The 18,318-nt window shown below is 36.7% G+C and overlaps 2 protein-coding genes across 5 annotated transcripts; one reads left to right on the top strand and one right to left on the bottom strand.

The window, feature by feature from the left end:
• Positions 1-68: 68 nt before the first annotated feature.
• Positions 69-2,096, top strand: LOC120413449 (ubiquitin-conjugating enzyme E2 J2). 2 transcript variants are annotated; one of them, XM_039574284.2, is made up of 4 exons: positions 69-207; positions 334-459; positions 524-787; positions 850-2,096. In XM_039574284.2, exons 2-4 carry the CDS (start codon positions 390-392, stop codon positions 1,299-1,301), a joined length of 786 nt encoding a protein of 261 aa, XP_039430218.1. In that variant the 5' UTR covers positions 69-207; positions 334-389; the 3' UTR covers positions 1,302-2,096. The 2 variants fall into 2 exon arrangements, with proteins under 2 accessions (XP_039430218.1, XP_039430217.1); XM_039574283.2 differs by lacking the exon at positions 69-207 and having other exon boundaries at positions 220-459.
• A 6,094-nt stretch (positions 2,097-8,190) lies between these two features.
• LOC120413462 (calcium homeostasis endoplasmic reticulum protein) lies at positions 8,191-17,729 on the bottom strand. 3 transcript variants are annotated; one of them, XM_039574299.2, is made up of 9 exons: positions 17,317-17,729; positions 17,000-17,250; positions 16,779-16,941; positions 16,376-16,448; positions 15,934-16,008; positions 10,249-10,325; positions 9,980-10,181; positions 9,525-9,906; positions 8,191-9,464 (listed from the first exon to the last, which is right to left on the bottom strand). In XM_039574299.2, exons 1-9 carry the CDS (start codon positions 17,510-17,512, stop codon positions 8,313-8,315), a joined length of 2,571 nt encoding a protein of 856 aa, XP_039430233.1. In that variant the 5' UTR covers positions 17,513-17,729; the 3' UTR covers positions 8,191-8,312. The 3 variants fall into 3 exon arrangements, with proteins under 3 accessions (XP_039430233.1, XP_039430231.1, XP_052566179.1); XM_039574297.2 differs by having other exon boundaries at positions 10,249-10,340; XM_052710219.1 differs by having other exon boundaries at positions 10,249-10,349.
• Between the last annotated feature and the right edge of the window lie 589 nt (positions 17,730-18,318).

Genomic DNA, 18,318 nt, shown 5'->3' on the forward strand with positions numbered 1-18,318 from the left:
GTGATGTTCGGGTCGGTGTACACTGCGCACGCACAGCTGTCAACAATCGCTGGAACGAATGTTTTGATGTCACTCTTGAGAGTGGTTTGACGAATTTCCTAATTACTTTCACTAAAAAATAGAAATTCTCCTAAATTTGTTCATTTAACAGTTTAATCGCTCGTTCCAAGTGGTTTTGTTTGGTTTAAAGAGTGTTCTGATTGTGCCGTAAGTAGAGGTTGGGGAATCAGCAGTTGCCTCGAAAGAGAGGAAGAAAAAAAACATCACAAGACTCTTGCAGCCATCAGAGTGGAAAAAATAGTAATTACGTGTACTTTTTTGTTTACACGACAGCGACTCTTTGTGTCACACTTGGGGAACTTCCGCTAGCGGAAGGAAGGGAGTCCATTATGACCAACCAGAAACCGACGGCCACTTCCCGCTTAAAGCAGGATTATATGCGCCTCAAGCGAGATCCAGGTAAATGTCTTGCTTGAAACAGCAACAAAAACCTTACTTAATTACCTTCACCTTGATTTTACAGTGCCCTACATAACGGCGGAACCGCTGCCGTCGAACATACTTGAGTGGCACTACGTTATACATGGACCGGAAGATTCGCCGTATCACGGCGGATACTACCACGGAACGTTGCTATTTACCAAGGAGTTTCCCTTTAAGCCTCCGTCGATCTACATGATTACACCAAATGGGCGATTTAAAACGAACAAGCGTCTGTGTCTCAGCATATCGGACTTCCATCCGGACACGTGGAACCCGGCCTGGTCGGTGGCCACTATTTTGACAGGTGAGTCATTACCCGTTGCTCGTCTGTAAGTAAAGCATACGATTATTCTAATGCCGTTTCAGGCCTGTTGAGCTTCATGCTGGAAACCACTCCGACGCTGGGTTCGTGCGAATCGACGACCTACGAGAAGCGCCGATACGCCCGGCAATCGCTCGACTTCAACATGAAGAACGAAGTGTTCCAGGAGCTGTTTCCGGAGGTTTGCGAGGAAATCAAGGAACGGCTAGCCAAGATCGAGGAGCACCGGAAGGCGAACGCCGCCGCGACCAACAACAACACCACTGCCACGGCGGGTGCCACCGCAAACGGAACCGCCGCCGCCGCCGCCGGAGCTTCCCCGGACGGACTGCTGGACGTGGACGGTGCGGACGGGCCCAACCCGGTGACCGGTGCCGGCGCCGACGAAAGCAACAACATTTGGCATTCCCTGTACACGAACCTGATCGTGCTGATTGGGTTCGTGATCTTCGCTTTGATAGTGCATTATGTGATTAAAAGCATGAACATAGAATGATTGTAAGCCGCGTCGCGAAGCGCTTGGTTTTCGTACATTATACTATTGACTACTTCTACTTTGTGTTTGGGCGTTCGCGTACGGGGCCTTTTTTGGCTCGTACCGTTGCGGGCAAAACGATGGTTATAACATTATTCTTATGTGTTTTATAATTGAGTAACCGTGAGTGTAACTTTTCTCGAGAGAATCATTTTATTGTGTTATACGCCTATATTTAAAAAAAGAAACCCTTTCCCAATTGTTACTCGATATTTTATTAAAAAAACGCTCTAGATGTTCAAACCTCTCCAACGGGATTTGCGCCGCTAGTTTCGTAGAATTCGTTCAAAGTGTAGATAAAACCAACAAGCAAAACACAGCATTATTTTGCCAATATGCATGGTTTTAAAAAAAACTAAACACACGTTATATCACGAACTAAACACAAACGAAATGCAAAGCACACACACACACCAACACTCACCAGCTGCAAACTCTCGCTACGCAATAGAGTGTCTCGCGCGCGCGGTATCAAATCTCTTTCAGTACACGCCGGTGCTTGGCTGAAGCGATGCGGCTATGAACCAAAAAAAAAAACGAAGCAAAACAAAACAAAACAAATAGCATTGGGCGAAAATGTAAGCGCGGAATCAGAGAAGATGAATCAGTGGGAGTAAAAGTATAAAATTGGTGATTTAAAGATACATATATAAAATATTACCTTACTAGAAATCGGCCGGAAGGATACCGCAGTATTTATTGTAAAAAAAAGAACTTTCAATAAAGCATTAATAAATAAAGGGAATCTATCGGGCAGGTTGACGCTTTTTTCATTTGTTGGGAAAGACCTCATTAGCTTACAGTTTGTGTTCCAGGAAAGAACTCCGCACAATACTGCCAGAATCACTCTTCAAAACTGCGTATTTTCGAAAAAATATACTCAAAATTACAGTTGTTTAAAATATTGGTTTCAAATGATCGGGACTTTTTGATACATTTCGAAAGTAAAACACATTTTGCAGGCCAAGTGCGAATGATGCTGATGATACCTCTTCAGTTGACGCTCAGGCGAGGAACATCCTGGAAGGAGCGTCACTGACTACGTCCGTAGTCCTGTTAGATCATTTTTGATCAAGACAGTATAGCTCTGGTTCCTTGCAAGTGTCCTATTTTCTTACCTCCACGTTGGCTTGGTTCTCATGATGACCTAGCTGGTGGCCTGTGGAAACGGATCGTAAACCTTTGACCACCGCGGGTAGGAGTCGAGACGGCTAAAAGAAAGGGGCGCGACAATGTGGGAAAGGGAAGTAATTTGTGATTGTAGACGGTATTGTTTTGATTCGCAGTATGTTGAGTCAACTGCTGTGGATGTACCTGAAACATCGCACAACGGGGTTTCTCTTCTCTTCATTCTCAGCTACCACCTATCTTCTGTTTATTTTGTTTCACTGATTTTCTAACGCGGCTTCTGTTTACTATCCTCCATTTGATTTCGATTTTACTCATTTGATTCTCTTATTTCTCAACGCTTTTTCACTCTATTTTACCAATTGATGCTGCTGTAACATACTTTCTGCTTTTCCTTAATTTGGCAGCGATGTAAATTTTGTTTATCATGTGCCTTTTCTTTATTTGTCTATTTGAATAATTTTTCATCTGCCCTATAAATTGCCCTCAATACAATCTAAGCTTGTTTTTTACCTCTATTTATTAATTATTGTTAATTTCTTTATCTACTTCATAAATTACTATCTTTCTTTTACTATTGATTCTTCAAATAGTATGTTTCTTTCACTGTCCATTGTTTTTAATCTTCACCCTTTTCTTCAAACAAATGAGGTTCGAGCCCTTACTCAATTTTTGGAGTGATCAAAGAATTAACACAAATATTACTATTGTACTTTTGAAAAACTTTTATAAAATGCTTAGGACCAAAAATTGTAACAAAACACCGCGACAAAAGAAATAGCAACATAAAAACATGACTCAACACTAGGAAAGATTTCAGGAGAAAACAAAACACAGTGAAATAACAACTAGTTTTTGAATTCAAACTAAAAATAAAACAGTTTTTGCTTTTATGAAAGTTGTTAGGCACACTATAAATGGTTCGGCGCTTATACTTACATCAAACCCTACTTAATGTACCACCCCCGGCCGAGTTAAAATGCGTAACCGGAAAAGAAGGTGTGCATGCCTGGCACGAACACTCAAAGCGTGTTCTAGCGTGCTGCTCGTACTGACTCAGAGCAAGGGTGAGATGTAGATGTAAGGGCAGTGTGTGTTCGTCGGGAACCTTGTGCATAAGATCGGTCAAGGTCCGTTCTTACACTGAAAATTGCGAATTGCGAATTTCGAAAGTAAAACACATTTTTTTAAACTCTCAAAATTTTCACAAAACTACGTATTTTCGAAAAAAAAACTAGAAATTTAAGTTTTTTACAATATGGGTATCAAATTATCACGATTTTTCATGCATTTCGATAGTAACAACACACAATAATAATAATTTGGAAAAAAAAACTCGAAATTTTCAAAGAACTACGTATTTTACTAAAAATGACAGTTTAAAAAAATATCTATTATCTATTTTGAGTTCTTTTTTCAATCTACGTAGTTTTGTAAAAAATATGAGTATTTTCAAACAATAATATCTCCATGGAAATGTATGAAAATTTCGCGATCATTTGATACCCATATTGTGAAAACCTGAAATTTTGAATATTTTTTCAAAAATGCGTAGTTCTGTGAAAATTTTGAGTATTTAAAAAAAATATCTTGTTGCTTTCGAAAAGTTTGAAAAATACCGATCATTCAATACCCATATTGTAAAAAAAAAACTTATATTTTGAGCACTTTTTCAAAAATACATAGTTTTGTGATTTTTTTAGTATTTTCAAAAAAATGTGTTATTACTTTCGAAATATAAGAAAAAAAATTCCGTTCATTTAATAACCATATTACAAAAAACTAAAAGTTGAATATTTATTCGAAAATGCGTAGTTTTGTGAAAATATGAGTATTTTCAAACAAAAATATTTCCATGGAAATGTATGAAAAATTCCCGATCATTTGATACCCATATTGTGAAAAACTGAAATTTTGAGTATTTTTTCAAAAATTCGTAGTTCTGTGAAAATTTTGAGTATTTAAAAAAAAAATCTTGATACTTTCGAAAAGTGTGAAAAATACCAATCATTTAATACCCATATTGTAAAAAAAACTTATATTTTGAGTACTTTTTCAAAAAAAAAAAACCTAGTTTTGCGATTTTTTTTAGTATTTTCAAAAAATTGTGATATTCTAATTCTAGCGTGACTCTAATGTTGCCATATCAGCACTTTGACATTCGATTACAGCTCATTAAAAGCGTTTTCAACTGAGATCGAGTGATAAATAGCTCAATAAGAAGGGAGCAAGCAAGTTTCTATCAAAAGTTGTGCAACATTAGTTGTTTAAATAGTGAAAATCAGCAAATTGGATGGAGTTAGGAGCGAGTGCTTATCTGCCAAAGATACGAGAATTTCCCCTTCTTTCTAAGAAAAAAAACGTTAATTTTTTTCGAAAACCTGAAATTTTGAGTATTTTTTCAAAAATGCGCAGTTCTGTGAACATTTTGAGTATTTCAAAAAATGATTTTGTTACTTTCGAAATGTATGAAAAATACCGATCATTTAATAGCCATATTGTAAAAAAACTTATATTTTGAGTATTTTTTTTTTCGAAAATACGTAGTTTTTTGATTTTTTATATTTTCCAAAAAATGTGATTTCACTTCCGAAATATATGAAATAATCTCGTCCATTTAATACTAAAAAGCATTTAATTATGCAAAAGCTAAAAGTTTAATATTATAAATACGTAGTTTTGTGAAAATTTGGAGTTTTTAGAAAAATAGTGGTATTACTTTCAAAATGTATGAAAAAAATCCGATCATTTGATACCCATATTGTAAAAACCTGAAATTATGAGTACTTTTGTTTTGTTTCAAAAATGCGTAAATCTGTGAAAATTTAGAGTATTTCAAAGATTTATGTTAATGCTCTTTCAAAAAAATTTTTTATTACTTTTGGAATGTATGAAAACATCCCATTCATTTGATACCCATATTGTAAAAAACTGAAATTTTGAGTACTTTTGTTTCGAAAATACGTAGTTTTGTGAAAATTTGGAGTATCTTAAAAAAAATATGTTATTACTTTCGAAATTCATGAAAAAAATACGATCATTTGATACCCATATTGTTGAAAAAATAACGCCGACTCAAAATCTAATCCGCGACATATGATTTTTTTTTTATTCTGATAAAATATATTAGGACCATCCATAAACCACGTGGACCCTTTTTTGGAAGTCTCCAACCCCCTCGTCTTCCCGTCCCTCGTGAGTCGTGGACAATTGAGTCCTAAAATTAATCTTAAATTTGTGATATTATTGTTCACAACGATAAACCTTATTTTATTGAGAACAATGACAATTCATTTTTGAATGCAAATATTTTTCAAAGTTTATGTCGCCTTCCTCCCCACTCCTCCTCAAAATCAGGCCGAAAATTCAGGGAAAAAAATGGTTTCGGAAAACTTAAAACAAAATAGAACTTTAATCAATTGAAACCAATTGAAATGCATTTTCCTGCGTTTATAATCATATTTAGCATTATTAAACTCCTGCAAAAATATATAGAATTATTATGATATATTTATATATAGAATTTTAATGAAATACCACAAAAAAAATTCTTTTGCGAAAAAAAAATCCCTTTAAAACATAGATATTTTGAAAACTAAAGATTGCAAAACAAGTGGACTGATTTATAATGCATTTCAAATCACTTTTTTCGTGCAAAAATTATAACCTTGGCTTGCAGTTAATTTTTTTATTTTTTAAAACTTTGGCCAGATGCCCACACTTTAATATTGAAGTATTTTCAATCGGAAAGAACATCACCGATTTATTTTAATGATATATACATTTTATTACATTCTAAATAGTTGACGAATCTTTTCGCACTCTTCGGCAAAGTTGTTCCATGGAACACGATCTATGAGCTCATGTGGTTTTCAGGGTGACCACTCAAATCCCATTTTCAAATTCCCGACTTTTTTCCAGACTTTTTCAGAAAGCTCTAATAATGGAATTTCTTATTTAAAGAATGATTTCAAACAAAAAACTATCTAAATCTTTTCATCATCTAAAATTCATCATTATGTTAAATCAAAGAACGATTAAAACATAATTGCTATTATTATTCTTCCAAAGGATTTATTGTTAAGGAATTCCTAAAAAAATGTTTTTGCCAAGTTCCCATTTCAATTTAGTAATTTTTTATATTGAATTTTTTAATCAATATTATTTTATCTAGTGGTCAGATTTAACTTTTTTGTCAATGAAAATTCAGTTTGATATGATTTTCTGTCTTCCTACTTATTTTAAGCAGAATGTTAAAAGAGACATTTTTTGAAACAATTTTGCAATAACTCAAAATATTTTGGATTTTTTTTGCAATTTCAATATTTTCTTCATGTTTTCAAAACGAAAAAAAGTGTTTCAATTTTGGATTTTATTCGATACTTAAGTTTTCCGAAAACTGAAAATCATGCTTTATCTATACTGCCGTTCTACGCATTATTGTCCCATGTCATTTTTGGACGATTTTGACTTTTTGACATTTTTAAGTTTAGTTTGACGTATACTTTAAGAAAAAAACATAAAATCTGGTAATTTGTTCGGAAACTCATTGAAAACAACACCAAGTCTGTTTGTCCCATCGTTAAACTTCTACGCATAATTGTCCCACCATGTATTTTCTTACACGAAATCATTAGTTTTATGAAGCATTTTTTTTTTTGCCTGTTGTATAGCAAGCGGATCACAAACAAGAGTGATAAACTGCTAACTGGGGCGACTAGGGACACTTAGGGCGAATAGTAACCCACGGGACAATTATGCATAGAAACACAAAAATCGGTCGAAAAATTTCAATCGCGTTTTTCTCAGTTGCACTTTTTTGAACATGTGACAATTATGCGTAGAACGGCAGTATAGTACTCACAAAAAAGTTCAAGTTGGTGAAAAAAAACATATTTCAAATTACTTAATGAATTACTATTTGCCAAAAAAAAACAATGCCAAAATCAAGTTGAAATCTGTTTTCAAATATTCAATCTATGTGATAAAATGAAATAGAATCATAACTCTAAGCTGGCCATTAGGTTCTATTCTTATATTATTTTTTCATAAACTTTGCCTCTTGTTTGATAAACAAAAATTACCTAATAGAGATCATTTGATTCATAAAAAATATTATGAAAATCTGTGTCAAAGACATCCAATATTCATTAGGATTTTGAATGTCTTAAACAGCTTTTCCATACTTAAATATATTGAAATAATAAAAAGAACCTTAAATTTAAAGTAAGTTACTGAAGCACAATTTAGTGAATTCAATTTGAAACTTGTACAAAATATTACAAAATAGTGTTAAAAAATAATTTTCAAACAAGTGTGCTTAGAATTCCCGACTATTCCCGACTTTTTGACAAAAAATCATAAATTCCTGACGTTTTCCTGATTTTGGCAAATTCCCGACTTGAGTGGCAACCCTGGGTTTTTTGAAAAAAAGGGTTAAGGAGCTCATAACTTGCAAAAATCAAAACGCACCGATTTTACAGATAAGTCCCATTTAAAATTCAAAGTCATAGTGCCAGGTACCGTTCGAAACTAATCATGCTCATATTTGAGATTCGGGCTCAATACACCTAGGGGATTATGCCTCGAAATTCCCACCAAAATTCACCAGTTTTGTTACATCCTATCCTACATACAATACAAATTTATCGATCAAATGCAACAATGATTTTAAAATAATTTTTCAGGACATTGTGACATTCCAAATAACTCCAACCAATCATTTTCAATTCATTTACATCATTTATTAAGGATTTTCCACCTCTAGTCACTATTTATCGCCAATGCTTAAAATCCACGAATCCAGCGTTCGTGTGTACCAATTCTGCAAAAAGAAAATCCCTTTTATCTGTCCGTTTGCGTTTTCATGCGTGTGATAAATGCCGCTCCCTTGTTTTTTCGGAAGCTCTCGTACGGATCCGAGTTCCTCGCCCCGTACGATCCCAACCCTTCCCGATCGTGGCCGCCCCAAACCTCTCCACCAACGGGACCCGCGGACATTCCCATGCCGCCGCCACCACCACCACCACCCATCTTCATCATAGGCAGCTGCTGTTGATGCTGCTGCTGCTGGTGTTGCGGAACTTTGTCTTCCATCAGCAGCGGATTTCCGCTGGATTTGCTTCCAAAGCCACCCCCGCCGAAGCTGGGCGGAGTTAGCGAGCGTCGATCTCGTCGGATTGGGGATCGCGGGCTTCGGTTGCGACCTCGTCGTGGGGATCTTGAACGACTTCTGGACCGGCGCCGCATCATCGGTGGAGAGCGTGCCCGGGGCGAGGGTTCTCTCGACTTGGACCGACTCCGCGAGCGATAGACACGCTTTTTCGGCTTCTTGGTGGCCTTCAGCCAGTCCGGATCGATGGGGGTTGGGGAGCGGGAGCGTTCGCGCGTGCCACTCTCCAATTCCTCTTCCTTTTGCTTGCGCGACGCGTTCTTCACCTTGAAGTACTCGTACAGGGCTAGCTTTTCCCAACCTTCGCCATCGCGCGGCCGCTCGTGGCTTGGAGGTGCGTAGAACGCTTCCACGGCGGACAGTAGTCGTTCGTTGGGGGGAGCGGGGGGTGGAAGACGAATCTCTTCCGGCTCCAGTGGATGGTAGTTGAAGTCCTCGAGTCTGATGAGCGGGACCATGAGGCCAGCGGGCAGTTCAAAGTACGGAATCGAGGGCTGCACCGGCTGCGGACTTGGCGAGCGTGGCTTTTCCTCGGCGAAGTCCGGCTGCTGATCGTCGTCCGGGTGGAGGTGCCGAAGATGGCCATCTTCGTCGTCCTCACCCCCTTCGTCCTCGTTGTGATGGCAACGTTCGTCGTCATCCATCGGCGGATCGTCAAACTCGTTGCGCCGATCTACGATGTCATCGTCGTAGGCTGGGAATTGAGACTGCTGCTGCTGTTGATGCATGTAGGGCGGCGGTCTCGACATGTCCGGAATTGGGAAGTTGGGCGGCGGATGCGAGTAGTCACCGTTGTTGTTGCCATCGCCGGAGTCGTTAGAGTGCTGAACAAATGAAAAGCTACGTTAACGACAATTCTTGCCAGACCAAAAATACAAACTTACCGAATAGCTACCGCTTCGATTATCGCTTCCACCTCCCCCGTTATCCCGATCTCTACCCTGCTGCTGTTGCAGGTTCTGAATAGCACCGGATATCATGTTGTAGTTGATGTTCTGATCAAGCAGCGATGGAATCGACCCGTCGCGATCGCTTCCTCCTCGGCCACCACCCAGCAGTGGGTTGCCATTGTTTGAGTTAGCACCACCAACACCAGCCCCGGACAGCTCCGGCAGTAACGGCACTGGAGTTTGTTGTTGCTGCTGCTGCTGCTGGGCAGCGATCGCCGCCTTGATCGCTTGCTGCTCAATTTGTTGCTTCTGCTTTTCGAGGAGGGCCAACTGCTGGGTCGCGTGCTGAACAAACGCCTGGTGTTGCTGTTGATAGCTGAAACAAAAAAAAAAAAAACCCCAAAATCAGTTTCAGCAACAACTCAATCAAAAAAAAAAAAGAAACTCACTTGTCGAAGGTGCTCTTGGTGGCCTGGGTGATCTGGGCCACGATGGCGGCGTACTGCGTCAGCAAGCTGTTCTGGTACTCCTGCAGCGAGGACGGCGGCGACTTGAGCTTCGAGATGACGCACGCGTCGAAGAAGTTGCCCTTGGATTCCCACAGCGAGAGCAGCTTGGTCAGCTTGGCGCGCTGCTCGTCGGTGGCCGTCGCTGGTGGGTGAGGAAGAATCGGTTAGCGGAGCGGGGAGATGGGGGAAAAAAGGTAGGTTCGACATACTTATTTGGGCGTTGCAGAACATTGGAATGACGGCCCCCTCCAAGCACTTCTTGAGCTCGTCGTTACGCTTCCGGATGCTGGAAGATGCGTTACTAATTGTACTTTGAATAGATTGTGCAACGTGAAGCTCTGGTTACAGTGTTTATGTCGTTTAGTAGTATGTACTTAATTAAATAATTTACGGTTTGTAACATTTTGGGTACATTAATTCATTATTTGAAATTGTTATGTGAAAAAAGGTGAGCATGTTGATACGCAAGTTCTGCAACATGTAATTTTAAAACGTCATTGCTCGCTCAAATGTACCACCAGTTAATGTAAGGTATGCACTTCGGAAGGAACCGGTCAAGAAAAAAAATCAATTGGGCAGCAGCAGCGGCGAGAGCAAGCCAAAGAGGGTGAAGAAAAGCCCCAAGAAATCGCGCCCTCTCCTTTGTTCTGCTGTTCGTAAAGCTGTTTCTGGACCCCTTTCCTTCCGATTTGCGTACTAGCGTACTAGCTAGGTGAAAAAAGAGTTAAGTTTCAGTCAACTGGAATTTTTGACGAAGATAAATGTGCCAACTCCGAATGACGCCAGGGATGTTGCGTGTGATTTCAAACGCTTATATAATTTTTTTTTATTTCCATCTAAATGACGCAATTTTTGCACCAATCCATTCAAAATTAATACAGCATTTTTTATTAAAACTTCAACGTTGGCAAAATAGTTTTATTATCGAAACAATATAATTTAATATTTTTAAAAAGGTAGACAATTTGCTAGCGAAATGAGCGCTTCCCTAACACCGACGGTTAAGTCAAGTACCTAGAATACATAAAACTGGTCACCAAAATGCGCTTCTCTAACTCGGATGTAAGCTACGAGTACGTCTGGAATTTGCAAATATCAGCCAAAAAATCGAGAGAAAGTCGAGAATTTACATTTTTTTTTTTTTTGTTAAAAGTCGGAAATTCAACCATACCTGCTTGTAAAATCAATGCTAACTCATGAATAATTTTGTTAAGGGATCCTTGAACTATTGAGCAATTCTCTACCAAAACCAGAAGTGGATTTTATTGTATTTTTTTACTTGACTCAAACTTTATGGGGTGGATGCATTTGAGCAGATCTCTACAAAATCGGTCTTTTTTCTTAAATTTTAATTTTTGTATTTTTTAATCCAACTGAAACTTTTTTGGTGCCTTCGGTATGTCCAAAAAAGCCATTTTATATCATTAGTTTGTCCATTTAATTTTCCATACAAACTTGGCAGCTGGCCATACAAAAATGATGCATGAAAATTCAAAAATCTGTATCTTTTGAAGGAATTTTTTGATCGATTTGGTTTCTTCGGCAAAGTTGTAGGTATGAATATTGACTACACTGGAAAAAACTTATACACGGTAAAAAAAATTGGTGATTTTTTATTTAACTTTTTGTCACTAAAACTTGATTTGCAAAAAAAAACACTATTTTATTTTTTTTATTTTTTGATATGTTTTAGAGGACATCAAATGCCAACTTTTCAGAAATTTCCAGGTTGTGCAAAAAATCTTTGAGCGAGCTATGAATTTTTGAATGAATACTGATTTTTAAAAAAAATCGAAACATTAGTCCCAAAAATTTTTTAACTTCATTTTTCGATGTAAAATCAAATTTTCAATAAAAAAGTACTTCAGTGAAATTTTGATAAAGTGCACCGTTTTCAAGTTAAATCCATTTTTAGGTGACTGTTTTGAAAATAGTCGCAGTTTTTCATTTGTTTTAAATTAGTGCACATGTTTGCCCATTTTTGAAAAAAATAATTTTGAAAAGCTGAGAAAATTCTCTATATTTTGCACTTTTGAACTTTGTTGTTACGACCCTTAGTTGCTGAGATATTGCCAAGCAAAGGTTTAAAAAAAGTGCAAAATATAGAGAATTTTCTCAGCTTTTCAAAAATATCTTTTTCAAAAATGGGCAAACATGTGCACAAATTTTAAAAAATGAAAAACTGCGAATATTTTCAAAAAAGTCACCAAAAATGGATTTAATTTGAAAACGATGCACTTTATCAAAATTTCACTGAAGTACTTTTTGATTGCAAATTTGATTTTACATCGAAAAATGAAGTTGAAAAATTTTTGCGACCAATTTTTCGATTTTTTGAAAAAATCAGTATTCATTCAAAAATTCATAACTCGCTCAAAGATTTTTTGCACAACCTGGAAATTTCTGAAAAGTTGGCATTTGATGTCCTCTAAAACATAAACTAAACCAAACTTTCGGTGGCTATAAGCACTTTCTTTAAAATCTATAAAGTACTTTTCGATTGCAAATTCAAATTTTCATAACAAATTAGGTAAAAAAATGTAATGTATGAAATCTCGCTCTCTCCAAAAAAAAAAAAAAAAACTCGAAATCAAACAAATACAAATTTTGGGAAATAGAATTTTTGTGAAAAAAAGTTAATAAAAAAATCGGCAAATATTTTTTTCCGTGTACCTATTTTTTCTGAACAGTCCTCACATCAATAAATACAACTTTGTTGAAGACGCCAAATTCGCAATTCGCAATTCGCAATTTTCAGTGTAAGAACGGGCCTTGACCGATCTTATGCACTAGGTTCCCGACGAACACGCACTGCCCTTACACCTACATCTCACCCTTGCTCTGAGTCAGTACGAGCAGCACGCTAGAACACGCTTTGAGTGTTCGTGCCAGGCATGCACACCTTCTTTTCCGGTTACGCATTTTAACTCGGCCGGGGGTGGTACATTGCGTAGGGTTTGATGTAAGTATAAGCGCCTAACCATTTATAGTGTTCCTATCAACTTTCATTAAAGCAAAAACTGTTTTATTTTTAGTTTGAAATCAAAAACTAGTTGTTATTTTACTGTGTATTGTTTTCTCCTGAAATCTTCCCTATTGTTGAGTCGTGTTAATATGTTGCTATTTCTTTTGTCGCGGTGTTTTGTTACAATTTTTGGTCCTAAGCATGTTATAAAAGTTTACCAAAAGTACAATAGTAATATTTGTGTTAATTATTTGATCATTCCAAAAATTTAGTAAGGGCTCAAACCTCACTTGTTTTTAGAGAAAATGGTGAAGAATGAAAACAATGGACAGTGAAAGAAATATACTATTTGAAGTATCAATAGTAAAAGAAAGATATTTATGTATGAAGTAAGAAATTAACAATAGTTAATAAATAGAGGTAACAAACAAGCTTTGATTGTATTAGGGCAATTTATAGGGCAGATGAGAAATTATTCAAATAGATAAATAAAGAAAAGGCACATGATAATCAAAACAAAATTGACATCGCTGCCAAATTAAGGGAAAGCAGACAGTTTGTTACAGCAGCATCAATTGGTAAAATAGAGTGGAAAGCGTTGAGAAGTAAGAGAATCAAATAAGTAAAATCGAAATCAAAAAAGGATAGTAAACAGAAGCCGATTAAAAAAATCAGTGAAACAAAATAAACAGAAGATAGCTGTTAACTGAAATGGAAAGTAGAGAAACCCCGATCTGCGATGCTCAGGTACATCCACAGCAGTTGACTCAACATACTGCGAATCAAAACAATACCGTCTACAATCACAAATTACTTCCCTTTCCCACATTGTCGCGCCCCTTTCTTTTAGCCGTCTCGACTTTGACCCGCGGTGGTCAAAGGTTTACGATCCGTTTCCACAGGCCACCAGCTAGGTCATCATGAAAACCAAGCCAACGTGGAGGTAAGAAAATAGGACACTTGCAAGGAACCAGAGCTATACTGTCTTGATCAAGTATGATCTAACAGGACTACGGACGTAGTCAGTGACGCTCCTTCCAGGATGTTCCTCGCCTGAGCGTCAACTGAAGAGGTATCATCAGCATCATTCGCACTTGGCCTGCAACTTTGTTGAAGACGCCAAATTGATCAGAAAATTCCTTCAAAAGTTATAGATTTTCGAATATTTACGTACCATTTTTGCAAAGACAGCTGCCAAAATTGTATGGAGACTTGTATGGGTGAACCAATGACACAAAATGCCTTCTTTGACCAGAATACAAAAAATAAAAATTGTCCAAATCGACCGATTTCGTAAATAATTACTCTGTTTAATCTGTTTCAGAATTAAAGAACTATTTGAGACAATAAAAATTCAAAGAAGTTATGCCGTAGACATAAGTGTAATGGCGTTTAATAACGTAGTTGTTATCGGTTCAGCTAACATCGAGAAGAACTTAATATAATACATATTATGTGTTTGGTAAAAAAAAGAATTCTAGAGCTCGGAGCGTATATCTGTGTTTGAGAAGTGCTGCATGATTATAATGGTAGGTAAGTATTTGACCCAAGTTTTTTTATAATTTTTTTCGTGAATCAAAAGATTTTGATTTATTTTTTTCTAAGTTAATCAAAAAAAAATTTAAAAAACCAGCTGATAAATTGCATATGCACCCTTTTCAAATGATGCCCCAGAAATGTTATACTAAATTTATATTTTTTAAGTATGTTAAATGGGAAAAAATGAAAACTTTTAACTTTTTGAACTCATGCGCAATCATAAAATAGATTTAAAAAATACTTAATTCATTACAAATATACTTGTCTCATATAAAATAAATGGTAATAATAAATTCTTATACCTAGAAATGGAATTTTCTTTGAAAAAAAAAAAACTGAAAACGTTAAAATTACTAAATAAACATTGCTTTTTTGAAAGAAATAAATACATAACTCCAAAACATTAAAAAGGAACTTTGACAAAAACAAAATTCGTGCTTTCCATTCCATTAGGGCACAAAACTTTGGTAAACAAGAGTGTATCCCTCACACACCTTATGCAAACTGTCATTTGAGTGAAAGGGTTACACTAATGTTTACAAAAGTTTTGTGCCCTTTAAAAATGTTAGGCCGCAATTTACGCAATTTCTCAAAACAAAAAAATTAGGGATAAAACGATAACGACGTTTGAATGCTTTTTTTTCAGTTTAACCGAGGAACAAAAAGTTTTTGTTTGGATGTATTAAAAATAAATCTTGAAATTTTGTGCATTGATATTAATTATTTTTAAAGATTGATTGTTTGAGTTCTCGCTACTTTAATACAAATTATTATTTTTTATAATTTGTAATTTGTGCGTTTATTTATAATATAATTATGTTATTAGGTTTCTTTTTTACTAACACTTACATATAATTTGTTCAATGGGCTTTTAAGCTTTTTTTATTATTTGAAAAATGAACAAGTTTTGTAAGAAATGCCTTTTTGGAGGTTTAAAAAAAATGGGAATTCAAAAATGAAATTTGATTGACCACCCCGCCATACTAGCGATTAGCAAATCCAGAATTGAATAACTAATGAATCTAACATTAACTACGTTGTTCACTGCATAGCTACTTCGAGCATGTGTAATTTTAATTTTGTTTATCAATTTAATTTTTTTAATAAAAAAAAAAAATACATAAAAACTTATTGCACAAGCAATCAAAAACTATGCATAAGTGTTCATACAATATTTTATTTATTTTTTATTATAGAATCATTTATTCATTCAAATTTATCAAACAAAGTAAAGCAAATATTTGTCGAAATGTATGAAGCTGAAGTGAATCTAGATCTAGATTAATTTTCTTAAAAACACAACTAAGAAATACATTAAGTTATTTTTGTTTTGTTTATGGACCGCAAATCTTAAACCTAAATTAAGGAAGCATTTTAAAAGTGCACTTACCAGTGGTGGATTACATCATTTACTAAATATATGAGATGTAACTTTTGCGCGAACAAAACTCCAGCAATTAACGCCCTATAAGTAGATAAGATCGAAAAACAAAAATTCGGATTTCGCTCGGTTTGACGTGCGCCGCGCGCTCCTCCTGGGCAGGTCACATCAAACGTTTCGGTAAGTGTGTGTGTGCGTGTTCGTCGTGTGTGTGTTGTATTGTCCTCTGTCTTAGAGATTCTAAATGATTACGGTCTTGGGTCACCGGAAACCTGTGTGACACTAAACGCTGGTCACTGTTCGAAAGATTCTTTGGAACAAGACGAACATTTAGGTTAAACGGGTAGCCGGATGATGGATAGTGTGTTTGTGTTTGTAGGTTTGTGTCGTCAAATAGCTATGGTTGTAGGTACTTAGAGGAGGAAAAATACGTAAGAACGCTTCTAATTACTTTCTCAAAAGATACTGCGAAATAATTTGACATTTTCCCGAATCGGTACAATGCTGTAAAATCCAGCCTTTTCCTAAAATTGTAATTAACAAAAAAATATATGTAGATTGAGATTTGTTTGGCGTTAGTGGTATTATGATAAATATATAGATAGTAATTTAATATATAGAGTTGTAGTATACGATATGAGACTAGTTTGCAAGATCGAAAGTGAATCATAGGGAAGATACTAAACATGAAAAGGTGTCGAAATGCCTCATTCTAAGGGGAAACCGTAACAGAAGATGACCAAGTTTGGAAACATGACGGCATTTTTTGGAAAGTTCGACACGGCGTTCGAAAGATGGAGATTTGGGCAGATTGGTTCTGAACTGGACTGGGCGGCGGAAGCACCGTTACATACCGTTCGATATGCTGTCCTTGGTGCACGAATCGATGATCGGTTGCAGGATGGCGTCGAAATCGCTGAGCGAAATTTTGTGCTCGTCCGATTGCTTCACGAGGGCATCGTTCTGGGCCCGTGTTACGGCTTCGTCAATCTGGACCTGCTGCTGCTGGAGCAGAACCTGCGGAACGGATTGTTGGTTAGAAGGGACTCCGAATTGAAATTCCCGAACAAAGTACCCCATGCTGCGCCTGTAGATTAATGTCCGACTGGCGGATCTGTTCCCGCAGGGCGTTCTGCTGCGTCGTGATGGCCTCGATCTGGGCCGCTATTTGGGCATTGATGGCCGGTTGCGGTGGTGGCTGCTGCGGTGCCACTTGAGGACCCGGCGGAGGGTTCGACCATATTTGAGGCATCTGATTGCTGTTTTGTGACTGTTGGTTCTGTTGCTGATTAAAAGGATTCATTCCACCGCCTTGTTGCTTCATTACTGCAATAGAATAGCCCCGTATTACTAAAGTAACCTTCCAACTTCATTTATTGTGGCCAAACTTACGAGCTTGCTGCTTGGTGGCCACTTTGTACTGGTAGTAATTGTAGTATTCTCCGCCGTACAGAAAAGCAAACTTAGCGTTCCCCTTCTGTTTCGTTTTGGTCATCGACTCGAACTCGGGTCCGTTCCGGGCAACGAATTCCGCGAGCTTGTCGATGATGTTCCGGAGCTCTATATCATTTGGTGGCACCACTTCCATCTTTAGGGAATGAAACTAAAGGAGAAACTAAAACACTACAAACGAAGCCACGTTGGGGACCAATGGTGGCGATTGTCGAGTGGGCGACCGTGTTCCGATGAAATTTACACTATTTGCTTCACAGAACCCACGGCAAAACTGACCGCTAAAGCCGGAACAAAAACGACGTCGGTCTTTGCGATGATGCGAGAGACGCCATTAAAAAATCGTGTGTGAAAATTTTGACAGTTCGTCCCGTCGCGGTTTCTCGACCTGCCAAACCATCCCTGTGGCTGAAGTTTTTTTTTGAGAGCTGATTCTGGTTTTGTTCAGTTCGGTGTACGCTTTGCTTTGCAGATTATGGTGGTTCATGGTTTGAGACTCGGTTTGAGATAAAAACCATTTCTGATCACTTTTTTTTTATTTTAATGCAAAAAATAAAATTGACAATTAAGACAACATTTTACGATAGATCATCTATGGTCTCCTTGGAAAGAGCTGTCAAGTATGATTTTTTCTGTCAAGCAGGGCGGAGAATTTAAGAATTTAAGAATTTAAGAATTTAAGAATTTAAGAATTTAAGAATTTAAGAATTTAAGAATTTAAGAATTTAAGAATTTAAGAATTTAAGAAATTAAAAATTTAAGAATTTAAGTAAGAATTTAAGAATTTAAGAATTTAAGAATTTAGGAATTAAAGAATTTAAGAGTTTAAGAATTTAAAAATTTGAGAACTTAAGAATTTAAGAATTTAAAAAAAATCTAGCAAAACATTGTAATATGTACAAAACACTGTCTATCATGCTCGTTCCAAATGTAAACATGAAC

This window comes from Culex pipiens, chromosome 3 (assembly GCF_016801865.2).
Source record: "Culex pipiens pallens isolate TS chromosome 3, TS_CPP_V2, whole genome shotgun sequence".
Taxonomy (NCBI): domain Eukaryota; kingdom Metazoa; phylum Arthropoda; class Insecta; order Diptera; family Culicidae; genus Culex; species Culex pipiens.